The following is an 18,605-nucleotide window of genomic DNA, read 5'->3' as shown; positions in this document are numbered from 1 at the left end:
AAATATAATCCTTATCTAACTTATACTGGGCCTCAGTGGAGCCCCCCAGTTCATCTTCTATCTAAAGTGAACTGCTTTCGCTCTTGCAACCTTCCCTTTAAGCCAGCGGGGGCTTCTGTGCTCACAGTGAGTGTAATGTGCCTGAGATGCCCATATTTGGGCTATCCCCTGTCACTGACATCATCCAGAGCCAAGGGTAGAAAAAACAATGTCAAACTGAGTGTTTAAATCAGTCTGAAGCCTGAGCTTTTACCCACAGAGATTATTGCCCAGTGACTGACCTCATTACTTGACACTTTTATTTCATACGACCACCAACCACTGTAACAATACATAGGTGGGAAAAATGTTAAGGTCCCCTTTAAGAACTGAATTTTTGCGCAACCGCTTTGACTTTCAATATGATAAAACAAAAGACAAAACAATTAGATGATAACGAATGACCACTCCCTCTGCTGTCCTTTTAGGTGACTTTTCCCCTCCAGTGAGCCCATATTGCAAAATAATCTCTATCCTCTCGTGTTTTCTCCTCAGTCAGCAGTGGAAACATTAACAATGACACCACATCCATGTTAACCATCCACACTGCCTGTAACCTAGAAATAAGATATTCGAAGGAATGGGTAGCCCCCCCCCCCCCAAAAAAAAGGAGTGGTTTGATCCTGTAAACCTGGGGTGATTCTTTTCATCCAAAGTGGTCGTGAAGAGAAGAAAGTGAGCCCAGAGTCTGTCTCTCCAGTCTGAGGTGAGCTCTGTACGATCAAAGGATATACAGAGGTGTTTGATTTCGGGGCTCATTAAACTGTCTCCATGTTGCGATGTTTTTGTCTGGTCTCCTCTTACATCATAATCTACCAAATCACACGCTTTTCCACTGAGTAATTTCTCCCTTCCTCAACTGTCCTCCATACTCACATTTTTCACACACAGTGAGGCACATATAAGACTGTATGCGATTAGTGTGGAGCCTCCCGTCCCAGACATATTTCTCAGGGGAGGAGAGCCTCTCCCTCTTCCACCCAGAGGAGGTTCAGGACCTCGGCCTGCCGCTGCTCCCGCTGGTGAATCCTCCGCAGGCGCAGGATGTAGAGCAGGATGGCCAGCACCACCACCAGGATGCAGAGTGAGAACAGGTGGTGGTTGTAGACGAATGAAGAGCGCAGCCAGCTGGGGTGGTTCTGCCGCAGTGCTTCCTGCTGCAGGTCCCTGGAGAAACAAGCGGGGCAGAGGAAGCACATGTTTAATCCAAAACAAATCCTTGCTAATGAGCAGAGCAGCAGGAGCAGCATTCTGTTTAGCTGGTGTATTATGTTTGGGGGGCAGGTTTAGTCAAGTTATAACTTTCTGTAACTGTTTCATTTCACGGATGTAAAGAGGATGTTTTAAAAATCTTTTCAGGTAAACAAACTCTGTTTATATGATGCACTGTGCTTGTTATTATTAATTTGTGGCTCTCTTGCACAGCGTGTCTTTTGTCCCCCACCAGTCAAAGCAGTTAGCTGCTCCTGTCTCAGCCTGGACCTACTGGAGGTTTCTTCCTGTTAAAAGGGAGTTTTTCCTTCCCACTGTCACCAAGTGGTTGCTCCAAGTGACTGCTGGGTTTTTTCTCTATTACTTTAGCGTCTTTACTTTAGAGTCTAAAACCCCTCGAGGTGTCAGGTGACAGTTGTTCTGGTTTAGTGCTTCATGAATAAAAATGAACTGAATCGCTCTATAGCTGATTTCAGACTGTGACAAGATAAAGACGTAAGCCGTGTTTTTCATAGCGAGCACATTCCTGTGACACATCTTGTGTTTTTTCCCCAAACAAACCTACAAGTTAAAAGGTAACTCAGTGCAGGGATAACAGGAGCAAATCAATGAAAGTACATACCAGCGTAAGTTAGTGTAGAGTTAAAGTGTGACATATCTGACAGTTACCTGAGAGGCAGGAAGCGGGTTTTGTACAGGATGGCCCCCAAAGTCCACTGGACCTCTTTGTCATAAACCAGCTGGGCTGTTTTCAGGTTCAGGTAGTTGGTGGGGAAACGGAAACCAGAGTGTAACACTTCATACACCCAGGCTGACTTGAAGCACTGATACCTGGGGTAAAAACAGCACAATAATGGGTCAGAGGAGGATGAAAGTGACATCTGAGGGCAGGGAAAACAAAGCAGCCATTTAGATTTACAGCTGCAGATAGAGTCATGCAAATGTGCACCACCTGCAGGCAAGAAAGGGAATAACTTTCACAACTTTGCCACCAGCAGTATATCATTTTTTCAAGAATCAAAACACAGTCTGAAGAGTGATGTAGCTGACATCATTAGCCTTCATTTGCCATTTCCCACTGAGACAAACAAAGCTGTGGGTGAAACTCTACGACTGAAAGTGGCAAAACGATGGCAGCAGGCTGTTACATCAACCTGCACTTAACTGCAAAGCTATATCAGTTTCTGGGGTGAACATTTCAGCTGGTACATGACGGTAAGAGTTGCTTTTTCTCCTTTTTTCATGTTAGCGATGTCACATCATAAAGACTCGCGTGTAAAATTTGAGTTTGTTTGTGTATTTATACAGAATTTATGCATAATTTATAGTTAGTGACGTAAAGAACTGAGAAGTGAGCAATTAGGAAATATTTGTTCTGTTTTTTTTGTTTACTGTCCTCGAAATGCTTGGATGTGCCTGTGGCTCCTGGTGTTACTGAAATAATCCACTGTTGTGCATTGGTAGAAGAATTGGGTCAGCCTTACTTACCAAGAGTTTATGGGCTGAAAATCAAGTTCAGAGAGATTTGTTTATATGTGGAAAGCAGGAGAAAAGAAGTATCCTCATTTACAACACACAATATGATCTGCAATTAACTGCAGTTTGCTAGACTGAATAAATATGTGTGTATCTTAAACATGTGAAGATTTTAGCCACAAACATGTCCAGTTCTAGAAATTTGGTTTGATGACAAAAATAAACCACAAACCAACGGCTGACGTAACTTTGTCCATTTTCTACATATGGTCAGTGAAGTAGTTGGGGAGTAACTGAAGAGTTCCTCCTCATGTGGCCTAATAAAAGTGAATTGGCGATTGTGATAATTACACACTTCACATCTCAGGTTCTGCTCTTTGCTATGAAAAAACTCTCACACAGAACTGGAAAATTCTCAAAAGATGCCACATTTATTTGTGTGTGTCGTTTGTGTGCAGGTGTTTCCACGGACAATTTAGAATAGCATGAATACAGCCAGAAAACTGAACTTACTTCAGTCTGCTGTCGTCTGCCTGTTTGGAGTAAAGGTGGTTTTCCAGACGCTGTTTCAGTGTCGACCACTGGGTAGAGCAGTAGTCCTGTTAAATAAACCGAAACATGAAACTGAACTTTCACTGAACAAACACAGAATGTTAAAATCTTTTATCTAATATATTTGTCTAATGGAAGGACTGGTTTTGTTTGTCTGTTACCATAGAAGCTTTGGAGTATTTCTCACTGTTGTACTGTCCTCCTATCCTGAGCACGTCCTCCATACAGTAGTAAAACTCAGAGAAACCATAGAACTCACTGTTGCTGAAGTTGATGGGAGCCTGCAAAAATATTAGATGCCAATTTTTCTTTGCATCTCTACTTTATAAAGAATCAAGGAAAGACTGAGCAGCGATCAATACCATAAACAAAACCTTGCTATCATAAAGGTCCATACCTGATAGACACCTCTTGGTGACATAGTGCCATTATGGAGACCCAGGAAGGGTCGCACTGCCTCCTGACACTTGGTCCAGTCACCCTGACCCCTCAGGTGCAGCGTGCGATTGTCCCGGACTATTGTTTCAGTCAGTCCGACGGGCAGGCAGGAGTCCAGGTACGGTTTGTCCTTACTCAGACCCGTCTGTGTGGTTAGATATCTGGACAATAACATGGAAAAAAAAAATTAAATCTACTTCCTTCACTTAGCTACACTGAAAGAATGTGAGGTTTAGAAAGATAAGTGTCTGCAATTAGATAAATCAGTGAATCAGAATTAAATACTTGATCAGTTATAGGATGTTTAAAAGTCTGAATCAACATTGTCAAATCAAGATCATTAATTATTCATATCATTTTATACACAAAAGATTCACAGTCCTGAATGTATGTGCACTATGTTTCACATCACATGCTCCAGATTGGATTTTAGAGAGGATGTGTGATTGTGTGCAGGGAGATGGTGCTGTTTTTCTAGTTTCTGAGATTAAACCAAGTTAAAGGCAGACAGTATTTTTACAAGGTTCAGCAAAACCTGGAAAGAAGCAAATAGAGAAAACAGCTGTGATAAGTGCCAGCTTGACTTTGGGTAAGAGTAATACGAAAGGCATGAGAGGAAAAGACACCGTCTAGAAGCTGATCTCTTATGGTAACACACCTGGGAGACAGGTGTTGATTTTTGTTTGCTTCAGCTTACTTTTAGAGTAAATATGGGAGCTGTTTAACATTGTTCTCTATGGAAGAGTTGGATGGAGGAGGCATTTATAGGAGAACCTTAATGATAATAACACTGATGAAGGAGGACAATAATGGCTATGGGTAAAACAATGGCTGTAGAGGGAAAACTGTCAACACAGCAGCAGTTGAAAGACAAAAAAATGTGATTCATTTTTGGACTTGTCCCACTCTACCCCACTCTAACCGATCCCACAGACACTCATCATAAACTCTGAAACGGGTGAAAAAAAGCATGAAAAGTGGAACTGAAGAAAAACTATAAAAAATATTGAAAAGATAAATACAAGCTCAATAGTTTCATGTCTTGGCTTCGTTTTAAAGCCTGAAAGGTGTCTGTAGGTGAACGTATATGGAAGCAGTTAGAGTTAAAAGAGGGGCAACTTAAAAGAGGGTTTAAACACTTCTCTCCATTGAAATACATTATAGATTTTGTTGAATAAAGTTGAATATTTCAAAAAATATAAAAGTTAGAAATGAGAAAAATACAAGCAGACATGTAGAAAAGAAGAGCAATATAACGGTGGTTGAATGGTTTTTCTAAGTTGAAGGTGATAGCTGGTGAAAAACCTACACAATACAGGATAATAATAATGAAAAATAATAACAAAGATTTGGATTATAATGCTGTGAATGTTTAATCTACATTCACACTAATTAGAAGTAAAGTGAATGTTATAATATATTGGCTATAGAATAATAACAACTGCCTGTAAATATCAGTTTTACAGTGTAGCTCTGTCTAAAGGAAAAATGAGACACATATCAGTTATGCAGCTGTAATGCAAAATGTAGATATTTGCAGGTATCTCACAGTGTGCTTCAAGCATAAAAAACACATGTGACTAACCTGTTCTTGGTGAAGGTGCTGTTAAAGAGCTGGTCCTCGTAGCGCTGCCTGGCCATGTTTCCTCCAAAGCCCAGGAACGTGGTGACATACACTCGGTACACGTGTTGCGTGTGCTCGACATCACAGCCCAGATTAAACTCTGCGAGGAAGCTCTTCCCTGCCTCCTCCTGAAAACCACAGGCGTGTTACGCTAATGCAGACAGGAGCAGCCTTCCAGGCTACATCACAGGCAGGACAGGTCAGTACTCAGTGTATTTCCTTACTTCTTGAGGTGAGTTGAAGGTGATGGCGCTGGGCACCTCATAGGCGATCTGAAGCGAAGCTCCACCCATATCCATGATGCCCACTGTGCGCCGTCTGCTGATTGGCTGCTGGTTCTGAGAACTTGTCGTCACTTCGACTGTGGCGTCCTCTAAAATTTTTTTTTTTTTAAATATTAAAAAAATTCCACCCCCCCAAAAAATAACAATTTTGCATAAAACACACGTGAAACAAACATTAGTGTGAGTTTGGTAAACATCATGCCTCCGTCACACTCACCCTCATCAGGATGGTCGAAGCGGCCCAAGACAAAGTTAATGCCAATCCATGCATACACTCCTACGAGGTCACAGGAACATGTCGTTTCACAGTGAGGAGACACAGAAACAAGCAGGCAGCAGTTAGAAGTGTCAGATTTAAAGAGTGCCACTATCAGCAGGGTAAACAAGACTGTCAGCTCACCTTCCTGTTTCCCAGAGATGACCTCAACATGTGAACGGGAAAAGAGGAAATCAAACTCCAGGGGGACATCGGTGACAAGATCCTCTATAATGTCTGCTTGCTGCCTACATGCAGAGAAGTACAGCATAAAACGGGAGGTTTTGTTCACAATATAGAAATACAGAACAAGTGAGGAAAGCTGCAAACCCTTCATTTACCAGGGACAGCCAATCAGAAGAAAGGTGAGGGAGACCATATCAGCTTTACTAGAGTAGAGTCAAATGGTTCACAGTGGGAGCTGGAAACAACCATACCAGGTCTCCCTTAAAATACCATTAGATTAAAAACTGATGCTGTTGCGTGGTGTTCTGTTTACCTCTCATGCAGCAGCCGCATGCCAGCAGTACAGAGGATGTAGAGTGGAGTCTCTTTATGTTTGTTCTTTGGGACATGAGCAGCAGCAAAGCTGAGGAGAGGGTGGAGGTAGTCACTGGCCTGCGTTGGTGTGGTTGCCAGAGTAGAGATTCCTGAGAGAATACACACACACACACACAGTACAATCAGGTATAAAATACAAAATTCAGAATTTTTAGCTAGTTATAAAATTAGAGCTAGCTAATGCAGAAAGCTAATACGTCGCCCATAATGGAACAGAAAGAAAATCTAATGCTGTCAAGATAAGATGAAGTTGAACAGGGTGAATTTGGGTCATAAAATGACTAATAAATGACTAATATATAGGTATAGTTGAGGTTTCACACAAACACTTTACATGACATGATCTAAAATATATGAGTGTGTTTTGGTAGGAATAAATGCTGAATGATATGAAAAATCTGGAAGTATTTGATGCAGATCACTGAACTAGACAAAGCTAAGACATCAGCATTATAACCTTACACACCACACATCAATCATAAAAGCCTTAAAAGGAAAATGATTAGAATGGTTGTCACACAACGATGTCCCGGCATTCAAAGGGTCAGGTTTCCTTTAACTGCAGCATTCGATCTAATCTGCCTGCTGTGGCAGAGATAAAACAAAGTCGCAGGGACTGAAAGCTCCTCACCACTGATGTGACTAATTATTAAAAGGTACAGTGTGTAAAATCTAGTAGATTGTTTTACCCCTCCCAATTTAGTGCATAATCCTATTGTTACTCAACATGCCAGGTGTCTATTTGTTCTGGAGGAGGCTGTGAACATTTGTGGAAGGAGTCGGATATAAGTCGGGAGGGTCACATATCTAATCTGCTGACATTAAGTAATTGTGATAATATCAGCCATGGATAAGCATGTATAAGCATTAATGCACAGATCTGTGTGTTAGAGCTTTGATTTTAGTTCAGGAGATGAGGCCTGAGGTGAGGAGGAAGAGGATGAGGTGGAAATGAGGGAAGACAGAAAAGTGATGGATGAGACAGATGAAGAGGAGGAGAACGACATAATGAAAAAGAGATAAAGAAAATATACATGTACGAATATTAAATGGTCCTATCATTTTAATTTTGGGATCTTTCAATTAGAAGTGACTTATACGGCAGTGTCTAGTCACATACATAAAATAGAATTAAGTGTAACACCACCAAGTTCACTTTGCATGGGAAAACAACTGAAGCCAAATCTGTTTATCTTTTTCCTACTTTCTGTTTTCCATCATGTTCTTTCCAGATTCACATGCTCTGACTTTCACTTTTCTGGCCGTGAGCCAAAGGGCAAACAGTGAATAAGAAATGATCTCGCTGTCGCCATCATCTTCTGTCTCACTGGCACCGTCTGGCACCAAAAACAAAACAAAACAAATAAACAATCAGTCTTTGCCACTTTGTTTCTGGTCTGTACATAAGGCTTAAACAGTTACAGTTAAGCAAACCTAGAAACAATGTTTCTTCTAATTGCTCATTCATTTACGTGAACACTGTGATTCATCTTATGCCATCCGACTTTGATTTACCTCGACTGCTGAGCATAGCCTTTCCTAAATCTTTCTGGGGTGGCTGTAGCTCAGGTGGCAGAGCAGGTCAGCCACTAATCAGGTCAGTGGTTCGATTCCAGGCTGCCTCCTGCATGCCAAATATCATGCAGATACTCAGAGGGCCCGGTGGCGCCAGTGTCCGGCAGCCTCGCCTCTGTTAGTGCGCCCCAAGGCAGCTGTGGCTACAATGTAGCTTGCCATTGCCGTGTGTGTGTGTGAATGACTGAATGTAGTGTAAAGCGCTTTGGGGTCCTTAGGGACTGAGTAAAGCGCTATACAAATGCAGGCCATTTACCATTTCTGACTGAGTATAAAGAGAAATTTAGTACTCTGATCTGCTCCTGTTCTGTTAAGGGTACACCATTTATACAAATGTAACATTTCCTGTATATGTTTCAAATTAAAAGCCATTTAGCATTTTAATACACAGAAACTGTTCAGTTCTTATAAAAAGCCTTTTGCAGTCAAACTTTTGCAAACTAATTTCCATCTGAAAAAAAAAACATTCATAAAATTATCAGTGGCTCACAAAACTGGTCAATAACTCACATGTTATTCTACCACAGCAGATAATAAGAAAGGACGTCTATACTACAAGAAAAAAGGGAGAGAGAGAGGAGGATACACAAGAGTGCAGACAGTAGGATGTGAGGAATATGTAGGAGGATGAAGGACGATAAAAATGGACAGACATGACTTTTCAAATCCAGACAAAGGACTTTAACCACACATTCATACAGTGTTTAATTCTATATGCTCTAAGCACTTCATCTACCCCGCATCCAAGGCCAGCTAGGAACTTCCACTTGACCTAAAATCCATGTCTTAAAACTTTGATACGTAAAGAAAGGCCCCAGCCAATCAGTAGACCTGAACTAGAAACATTGTGGCTTTGAAGTTCTAACCACTGTACACCATACTGCCTGGGGAGTCGCAGAGGATCTATTCATAAAACCAGTCTAACATTTGCTCATGTAGAGCTATGCGTTCTCAGCAAGCTTTCACACTCTGTACAAACTCCGAGTGAGCTTTGCTTACTCACCAGGCTTGATCTTCTTGACGACAGTGTTGCGGCTGCGGTCCCTCATTTGTCTGATGTCCAGTAGGGTGTGGGGGTTCCCGTTATGGGGTGGCCAGTAATACACAAAGATCCTGGAGCCACTGCTGCCACAGTCCACCACGATGCCATAATTCAGTGAAGGGTTGAGGATGTCAGTAGCCTCCATAGACTCAGTGAGGGAGAGGTATCTGAAGGAGAGCAAACAGAAACATTAGGAGATGAAGAATATACTCAGAAAACTGCACTTATGTACCAAAGAAAGCACAAAGGTGTCAAGAGCTTAAATAATATCCACAGACATGCTTCTTCCTTTAAATCCGCTTGAAACAAATGTTCTACACATTCATACAAAGAAACCGCAGAGTGCATTTACATTTTTCCAAATGATCTCCTTATTTAGTATCTTTCCCTTGTTTACTGAGGAGAACACCTGCAGTCAGTCCCACACACTGAGTCCTTTCAACAGTGCTCTCAAAGCTGGTTATCTGTTTACCATGAGCTTTCCACTCGAGCACACTTGAAAGAGAGGAGGGCCTGCATTATTTGAGCTCAAAGAGAATATGATCGACATGGCGGCACTTAAGAAATTCTCTAGACTTCATTGCTCAGATTAATGGTGGCTGATTATGAAATGCACCTAAATTTATGGCATGTTTTGGCATGCTGTTTCACCCTCCTATTTCCTTAGAGCCATGCTTCGTTTAGCTTAGCTTCTACAACACTGACTGGAAAAGGTTTTGGGACTAGATTTTTGAAATTGCATTTTCTAACAAGACAAACTAACACAGGAAGACAAAAATCTATTAAAGTGAGCCCAAAGTAGCATATAAGAGGAAAACACGTTACCAAAAGGCTTCCAGATTTGCAAGAGGCCACTCTGTCAGCCTCTGTGTACGGCTCAAATGAAATGAGTTTATTTGTTTCATTTCCGTCCACTCACTTGTTAATTTGGGTCCCAGACCGTCGCTGGGTGCCCCATAGCTGCCTTTGGTAGGTTTCCAGAAGGAAGAAGGCAGAGGTGATGAGCAGCAGCAGCAGGAGCAGAAGCCTCTGTCTTGGGGCACAGCCCAGAGACAGCAGGGACACGCTGCAGTACCAGGAGGCTGGCAGGCAGGACAAAGTAATCCTGTGGAAGACGAAGACACAGCAGATACTGTTATATACAACAGCAGCCATTCTGACATGAAACAGTAGGTAAATACAAGTTTAAGTTAATTAATTAATTATAGGCTCTGTTGTGTTAAGTGCTGAGCCCACAGTAACATAAGTAGTAACACCTGTGTTTCCCACAGCCATGGAAAAACATTTGTTAGCGTGCCAAGCATAACGGCTTCTCAGGAATACTCTGACAGCAGAAACTGTTATCGGTTTATTACCTTGCCATGTGTCCACATCAGCAAAAGTACAAAATGTCACAGTCGTCACCTCATGGCGGCTGCAGGCTGATTATGATGTTGTCAACTGAATTTTTTTTCTGCTGGAAGGGAGTAAGAAGGGGGAGGGGGGAGAGAGGCTCAGCGGACTTAATGTTAATGCCCTGTTGTCTAAATGCACGTAAAAATAAAAATAAAAGAAAAACTTTACAACACAATAAATACTTTACTCTAGTCAGCTGGCAGCCTGTACACTGGCAGACCTAACTAACACTGTTTGTCTTCGTAAGGCCTTAATTTTACTTGCTACAACCTCAAAAAAATAGAATTTATTTGTAACACTTGCAAACAAACAAATTACTCTAGCCTGCCTGCCAGAACAATAAGCATATTGTGCTTCAAATCTGTGATATGTTTTTAAATCCCGTGCTGCACTTGTTAGACGCTGTCGTTAAATAGAAGAGGACCATTTTAGTATAATCTCTCTTTTTTTCCACGGGTCAGTGTAACTAGCCTACCTCTCAGTTATATAAGCTAAAACCGTTACATAAAACACAATAACTGTAACCCAAACCAAATAACAGAGGGAAAAATACATTATATGCTGTATTTATTTATTGGCTACAAATGTAGCTATCATTGTTAATAACTGTTCAATTACAAACCGGATACGTTTACGAACAACTGATAACCATCACAGCACCCGTATGCTATCACTCGCTCTTATAAACGTACCTACAGAAGCCTCTTCTCCACCATGGCAGTAACAGACATTAATAATACTTGTTTGTAGTTCGACAGATAAGACAATACGACCCCTTATTCTCTCGCCGCATCACCGTAAATTATTAGTTTAGAGAACACGACGAGGAGACGGAGAGGAAATGACCGAAATTTCCGGTTAGCCGGTTGGCTACGTCATCAAACACGAAAGGCGAAGGCTTGCTGCATTCAAGCCTGTAGGAATAATCAGAACTATGCAATGCGGTGGAATGGGAAATATTTTATTTTTCCGACATATGGGAATTATTTTTATTACAACAACTAAAATCATAATATTAAAAATACATCAGACTATCGTAGAGTGTGTATGTACGATCATACACTAGCAATATTAATAACAATAATAATATGTCTATAACATTTTATAGACTTTTTTTTAATCAAAGACTGTTTATTTTATCTTGAAAAATCAGTAAGTTGTGTTTTCTCCAGATCAAAAAGTCCATATGACATATGATTTTGTCATGTAAAAAAACAATATACCCTTTTGCTGAAGTAAACATATCAGTATTAAAGAAAAATAAAAGAAATCCCACAAATGCCCTAACTTTAAGTGTAGATGTGTTTCGTTCAAGTCTACGTTGATGCGTAATCTGGGACGTCCCGTTCCAGCAGGCCCATACGCGTGATAAAAAGAAGTTACAAAAGACGAGATTTAAACCCCACCCACTTTACCTACCCGCCCAGCCCAAACTGGCTAATTGGAGCGAACTGTCTATGATTGACAGCTAGTCTAGCGAATCAAATTCATTTGTTGGCGTACAACACTCACAACCAACCCATCCTTCCTCCTGGTTCCCGGTCTCTCTGCAGCTGGCTGCCGCGCACTTTCTATCCCCGGCCTGCATTCATAAGCTGCCGGGAAGAACGCGCCAACAGGCAACCGCCGGATTTGTCCATATCAGTAGGACTAAAGTCACTTACCTGAATGGAAGCGGATGGTTTCATGTCCCGGCGAACGTCGGTGGAAGCAGCGGGCGTCGATAGCCGGGTCACTGGCCCTGCAGCCAGGGCAGAGATTCGATGGTTGGGCGGCAGACTGCTGGGAACATCGGGAGGATTTCATGTCTCATCCAGAATGGCGGGGGAACAGGACTTTGTCTCGGTGTCACATCGGTCTACTCTGGAGACCTTGACTTCTGTCGAGACAGAAATAGACTATGAAGGACTGCCTCAAGGAGTATCCACCAGCACACACATGTTGGCAGGTGCCGTTGCTGGAATCATGGAGCACTGCGTTATGTATCCCGTCGACTGTGTCAAGGTATAAGAGCGATGGAATATAATAGGCTACGAGTTTTAAAGTTTGTCGTGCTCTGTTTTTGCAGCATTGAGGGTAGCAACTGGTTGTATAAAGCCGAATCTGACGCAGGCCTCTTTACAAGCCTGAGCTCGATTAACGCTAGCTTACAAGCTAACAGGGGGTAACCTTGCTAACAGAGGTCAGTTAAATCAGCTACGTTACCTAAACCTAAAATTATAAAACTCAGGATTCTCAGGCGGACGCAGTGGGAAGCTTAATGTTAGTGTGTATGTTTACCTTTACCTAGCTTTGATTTGGAGAGATAACTGATGTGTTAGGCTTGATAGTAGCTCACTGAGGTGCCGTTAGTGTGGTAACCGGCACCTCAGTTTGTCCCAGATTGTTAAAGTTTGTCCCTAACATGCATCCTTTATCGCACAGGGTTTGAAATGTGCATTTTTGGTGTGTTTTCTTTTTTCAATTTCAAGTGGACTCGTAAATTTACACCTTGCTACACAGCACTACTTTCCCACGGGTCCCGATACACTTAAAGAAAGTTATCACTTAACCCATTAACTCCATGGACATTTTGTGTTGCTTTGTCCAAAGCCTTCAATTGTGCTACGTTTTAAGTAAATGGTTAGTATCGTAAAAGTAATCCCGAAGAAAATCCAACAGGCGAGATTTTAGAATTAACTTTGGAGTTCACATATGGTCAAAGTCTGATATCAAAGACGTAACCGTAGAGGACTAAACGGAAGCGATACTGGGGACAGTTGTTGCTTTCATTCATTTGCATTGTTGGAGCTACCTTTATGGTTGTAGACAACCTCTGTGGGGCAACCTGCATATGGCCAATAAAGCATTCATTCATTCATTCATCACTCTTTGCTTTACTTTGGGAAAACACTTTGCAGAAACTGTCAAAAAACCACGGTGAAGAGTTGGCTGTAGTAACTGAGTAACTCATTTGGGTCATTAGTCACTGGAGCAAAAGTCAATGACACACTAGTTAAATGAAGCACTCCTTGGCAGAAGAGGGTGTGGCCCTGTGCACAGGCTTCTTTCTCAGAATAACTCAATGGTTTAGGATTTTCTAACCATGTCTTCCTATGATATAAATGTCTGTGCCAACTGTGAACAGCTGCTTGTCCCATGCTTTAGCTAGAAAAGTTGAGTAGATTTAAGGATTAGAGGAGGAACTGACTAGTCAAATCTTAGCAGTCAAAAAGCATTTCAGCAATCAAGACAGTGTCTTCCTTTGTAAGCTTAGTGCTCAGTATGCGGCCTGTTATTTCCTTTTTGTATCAGGAGATAAAGAAGCAGTAATTCTGTGGTTTCTTATAGCGGTGGTAAATCAAACAAAAGGCTTATTCACTATAAATTCCAAGTTGAAGATTTGGTGAAAACAAGCTCAAGCTTTCCCTTGCAGGACCTTTCATCAGAATCACACCATGATCAGCAGATGTTTGTTGAAAATGTTTTGACTTGCAGATTTGTGGTTATTCCAAATTCTTATTAACAAGGATGTAAATGTGCAATCTGCTGCAGTGACAAGTCCTGTGCAGGTCATTTTAACTGAGCAACATTTGGTAAAAAATGATGTTGATCACTTCCTCATTTTTAGAAAGCCTTTAACAAAAACATAGAGCAATTAACATTCAGACCTAATGTCATTCCTGGTAGGATGTCAGCTACATGTGCTTTGGGTGTTTTAATTTATAAAGAAGACTTTAAGTTGAGAATTTCGTAAGCCTTTCCTGGCCTTATGTGTCTCAAGACTGTGTCGCTCTTCCAGCAACAAAGCTGAAGTAGAAGGAAGTGGATTACAAAACTTTGTGGTTGAATATCTTTTGTCTGAAGGAACTTTGGATTTTCTTTACAGTAAACTTTTAAAGACAACTTCCTTTTACTGCTAAGGTTTGTTTTTTCACAACCTGTTTCCTGCTGCCATCATACGTAGCTGGCCAGCATCTTTATGTAGTACTGATCGTTATGCTTCAGTCTATTCTTCTCACTAAATTCAGTGTCTGTTTCTTCATTGCTTGAAGGCAGGCAGAAAGCATTATCTTACTAATCTGTTTTGGTGAAAGAAGTTTCTTTCACCAAAATAATATCAGGAATTCTTTTTTTTTTTTTTTTTTGTAAGCGAGTTTTATTTACTCAATCGACACATAGTTTGAGCTTTTTCATACATAAACGTCTATTTTAAGCTAGGGAAAAAACAAATGCAGACTTTTTCCTGGGTGAACCATTAAAAAAACCTTTTGAAAAAATGGTGAAATATGTTGCAAAATGTTACAAACCTCTGATCCATTTAATCAGACTTTAAAAGGAAGCACTGCTGTAGTTTCTTCAGTATCTACAATTGACCTTGCCCTTTGACTGTTTGCACAAAGCTACCCTGTCTATCTAGTTGGTAGATTTTAATGTTTTTTAGGGTAATGTAGCAACCTAGCAACAGCTGCCAGGTTGCTACATCAGGCCGTCAGAGATGATTGCTTTGATAGCAGAGGTGGCATTTGCTCTTTTGCAGGGCAAATATGACACTAGTGAGTTAGTGGTATACAGTGAAGTAAGGCTGAATACATAAACCGGTGAACTGTTGTCATTTTTTTCACTACCAGCTGCTGCTGTTGTTTGCTGCTCAGTGCTGAGGACGTGGACGTTCTACAACAGTCTTGAATGCACCGCTCACATTGTGGATGGATGAGCACATTCTGTGTGCGTTATCGTTTCCCAGAAGCACAAACCGGGAAAGTCCATGTGAACATTTTTCCAAGAGGAAGATGTGCTCTCTGCTCTTCTGTAAAGCAGCTGGAAAAACCTAGGATTGTGACATGTTAGGGGGCTGAAAATATTGCTCATTGCTTTGGCAATCTGTTACTAGGCATGGGCAGCAAGTCTCAGGTCTACCCTGGGGCCTAGTCCCAGTAAGAAAGGCCCAGTCGGAACACCTTACCCCACCTCAGTTGCCTCCTTTTGGTGTGGCAGTGCAGCGGCTGCACTCTGAGCCCCTCCCAAATGACTGAACTCCTCACACTATCGCTAAGAGAAAGCCTAGTTCGCCTTACAGCGAAAGCACATATCCACAGTCTTATTCTTTCGCCTTTTAATTAAACTTTCAATGATAGCATTAACAAAAGATCAGGCCGAGATTGAGGGATTTATAGTGTTTCTCAACAACAACACTCCCTCTGGTGGCAGATGGCTGCATAACAGTAGGACACAACTATTACACAACTATTTACCAGCATTGGGTGTGAAGTAAAAACAACTAGTATATGTGATGCTGACTAGTGACAATAGCGATGATTGGTCGACTTGTCACGCACATCCCTGTCTGTTACTTAGGTGGTCAGATTCATTTATTGTCCACCAGTGAACAGTAGTACTCATTCATGGGCAAAAACACTGATTGAACTCAGATCTAGTTACATTTTCTACAGTGATATGTACTTCCATAAACATTGGATGATTTCCAGTGAAAAGGCTGTTAAAATGACACATACTGCATGATATTTGGACACAGAAGTGAAACCGCGTCATCTTTGTCATCCAACATCATTTGTCTCAATCCTTTACTATATTAGGAGTTGTGGGTTTTGTTGTTTATGACAGGCTTCCTATACTGTCGTCATTTTAAAAAGCTGCAGTTTTCAAAACGCAAGAGCCTCTTCTAAAGATTAAAGTAACTTTGTGTTGCATCAGGAACTGCAGCATCAAATACCCAACATAGTAAGAACCACAAACAGAATAGACGAACCTAAAATTTATCATTTACATGAGTGCTTGCCTACTGCGCCAAATGTCCTGTTAGCTGTTCAGGTTTCCCTGACAGAGGGATAAGTGTTTATAATGGTTATGCTGACAGAAAGGGGCCCTGTAACACTTCCTCCATTTTTATTTTTTTCCTTGTTTGTTTTTTGTTCTCTTTGTTCTTCTGCATCTTTTCTGCAAGAATGCAAAAGTACGCCTGTTAACTTTGAACAAGAAATATCACAATATCCAATTCCAAGTGTTTATAAAATTGAGTGGGCTTAAATAAAAGTTTGTATTTATTTTAAAAATACTTATTATTCCCACCCAGAACGTTAAAAGGTGGGATACAGATTGCAACATTATTTATTTATTCTTTTCAAATTTTTTTTCCTCCCCATTACCTTAGACTCGCATGCAGAGCTTGCACCCAGAGCCGGGCGCACGCTACAGGAACGTGATGGATGCCCTGCGGCAGATTGTACAGACTGAGGGCGTGTGGAGGCCGATCAGAGGCGTGAATGTACTGGCAGTGGGGGCGGGGCCTGCCCATGCTCTCTACTTCGCGTGCTATGAGAAGATAAAGTTCTCGCTCAGTGACGCTATACATCCTGGCACCAACAGCCACTTTGCCAATGGTAAGATGTTTCCCAGTCAGCAAACTTTGACTTATAATCAATGGTGCAGAAGTTTGATTGTGTTTTCTTTTTTCTTTCTTTATTTTAAAGAACAGAAGAATAAAGAAACAGGAAATGAATTCAGTAGAATTTGGTAGAAGGAAGTTACACTTGACTCTGTGACTGTTTATTATTGTCAGTTTGATTGTTTGATTGATTAAATTATTTTTTTTTTAAATTAAACTAGAGCCAGTTATGCTAACGTTTTTAACACACTCCTTGTAATGTGTTCAAAATATTTGGAGAGTCAGTGACATCTTGTGGTTAAAACTTTTTTTTTTTTGTCTGTTGTGCAGGAGTGGCGGGCTGCATGGCCACAGTGCTGCACGATGCCATCATGAACCCAGCTGAAGGTAAACTCTCCTCCTCCATCTCTTTGCTTATGTCAGCTTAGCTGATGTGCACGCAGTCACATGTGATGTATTCTGCACAGTAAAGACTTGGTGTTGACCTACTTAAAGAACCTCCGCCTACTTCAGGTCATTATAGACCACGTGGTGTTTCTGTGATTAGGACACTTGGTGGAGCTACAGGCTCAAGCTGCAGACAATAAAAGAGCTTTTTACAACAGACCAGTCTGATGATGACAGTCACACGGAGTTATGCGTTTACTTGAGAAGGCTAACATTTTGTTCTGTGTGAACAATTAATTTTGTGTGAATATGATTGGAGGGATTGATAAGAAATGGTCATTAGATCATAGAAAACACGTGCTTGATCAGGTGTTATTGAATGTGATTGAGGAAGCTGTGTCCTGTCTTTTTCTTTTAGTTGTGAAGCAGCGAATGCAGATGTTTAACTCACCTTATCGTGGCGTGGTGGACTGTGTGAGTTCTCTGCTGAGACACGAGGGCCCAGCTGCTTTCTACCGCAGCTACACCACCCAGCTCACGATGAACGTGCCCTTCCAGGTGCTCCACTTCATGACCTATGAGTACCTGCAGGAGCTTCTCAACCCCCACAGACAGTACAACCCTTCCTCCCACGTTGTTTCCGGTGCTCTTGCTGGAGCCCTGGCTGCTGCTGCCACTACCCCCCTCGATGTCTGCAAGACCCTTCTCAACACGCAGGAGACTCGGGCCATTCACGTGATCCAGGCAGAGGCAGCGACGGGAGCTGGAGCGGTTGCGTCGGCCTCTGGCAGCCGCCAAATCTCTGGCCTGGGCGAGGCTTTTCGGACGGTGTACAGGATGGGAGGCTTTCCAGCCTTTTTTAAAGGCGTCCAAGCCCGGGTCATCTACCAGATGCCCTCTACTGCCATCAGCTGGTCTGTCTACGAGTTCTTCAAATACATCCTCACTAAACGGCAGCATGAGAGAAGGTTGCATGGAGATCGGGATGGAGACAAATAAACGCCTGGAAACACGACTGGGTATTAGCATTTCAGAGGTTTTTTGCACCGTAGCAATCACTGTTATGGGTGGTGATTTCTGAACATCTGAAGGTTAAAAAATTCTTTCTGATTCTTTGAGCAGAAAGTCAGTTATCATCTTGTTTACTGATATCAATTATGATATCTGTTCTAATTCAAAGCGGGTGACTACATTTACAACCAACAAAAGTAGCCTCTCATTATAGAGGGTTGGCAGATGTCCATCTGCAAGAAGATTGCCCTGAAATAACAGGTTCTGGTTCCAATTTTCTTTGAGTTTTTTTTTGTTGTTGTTTTTTTTACTTTTATTAGTGTTTGACCCAACAAACTCTCAACATGGGCATCCAGAAAGGAAATCAT

The 18,605-nt window shown here is 41.6% G+C and overlaps 2 protein-coding genes across 2 annotated transcripts; one reads left to right on the top strand and one right to left on the bottom strand.

Moving 5' to 3' along the window:
- Positions 1-432: 432 nt before the first annotated feature.
- On the bottom strand, positions 433-11,328 carry LOC113024688 (ectonucleoside triphosphate diphosphohydrolase 7-like). The gene is made up of 14 exons (XM_026171956.2): positions 11,147-11,328; positions 10,415-10,515; positions 9,979-10,164; positions 9,021-9,226; positions 6,381-6,531; positions 6,026-6,129; positions 5,843-5,902; positions 5,566-5,714; positions 5,303-5,469; positions 3,677-3,878; positions 3,441-3,560; positions 3,241-3,326; positions 1,921-2,082; positions 433-1,206 (listed from the first exon to the last, which is right to left on the bottom strand). The coding sequence occupies exons 2-14, from the start codon at positions 10,420-10,422 to the stop codon at positions 990-992; spliced, it is 1,818 nt and encodes a 605-aa protein (XP_026027741.1). The 5' UTR covers positions 10,423-10,515; positions 11,147-11,328; the 3' UTR covers positions 433-989.
- Positions 11,329-11,973: 645 nt separating this feature from the next.
- LOC113024687 (mitoferrin-2-like) lies at positions 11,974-18,241 on the top strand. Its single transcript, XM_026171954.2, has 4 exons — positions 11,974-12,458; positions 16,606-16,834; positions 17,170-17,226; positions 17,645-18,241. Exons 1-4 carry the CDS (start codon positions 12,123-12,125, stop codon positions 18,223-18,225), a joined length of 1,203 nt encoding a protein of 400 aa, XP_026027739.1. The 5' UTR covers positions 11,974-12,122; the 3' UTR covers positions 18,226-18,241.
- The last annotated feature ends 364 nt before the right edge of the window (positions 18,242-18,605 follow it).

Source organism: Astatotilapia calliptera, chromosome 6 (assembly GCF_964374335.1).
Source record: "Astatotilapia calliptera chromosome 6, fAstCal68.1, whole genome shotgun sequence".
Classification (NCBI taxonomy): domain Eukaryota; kingdom Metazoa; phylum Chordata; class Actinopteri; order Cichliformes; family Cichlidae; genus Astatotilapia; species Astatotilapia calliptera.
Note: the sequence above shows the minus strand (reverse complement) of the source record. Positions and strands in the feature narration are given on the sequence as shown.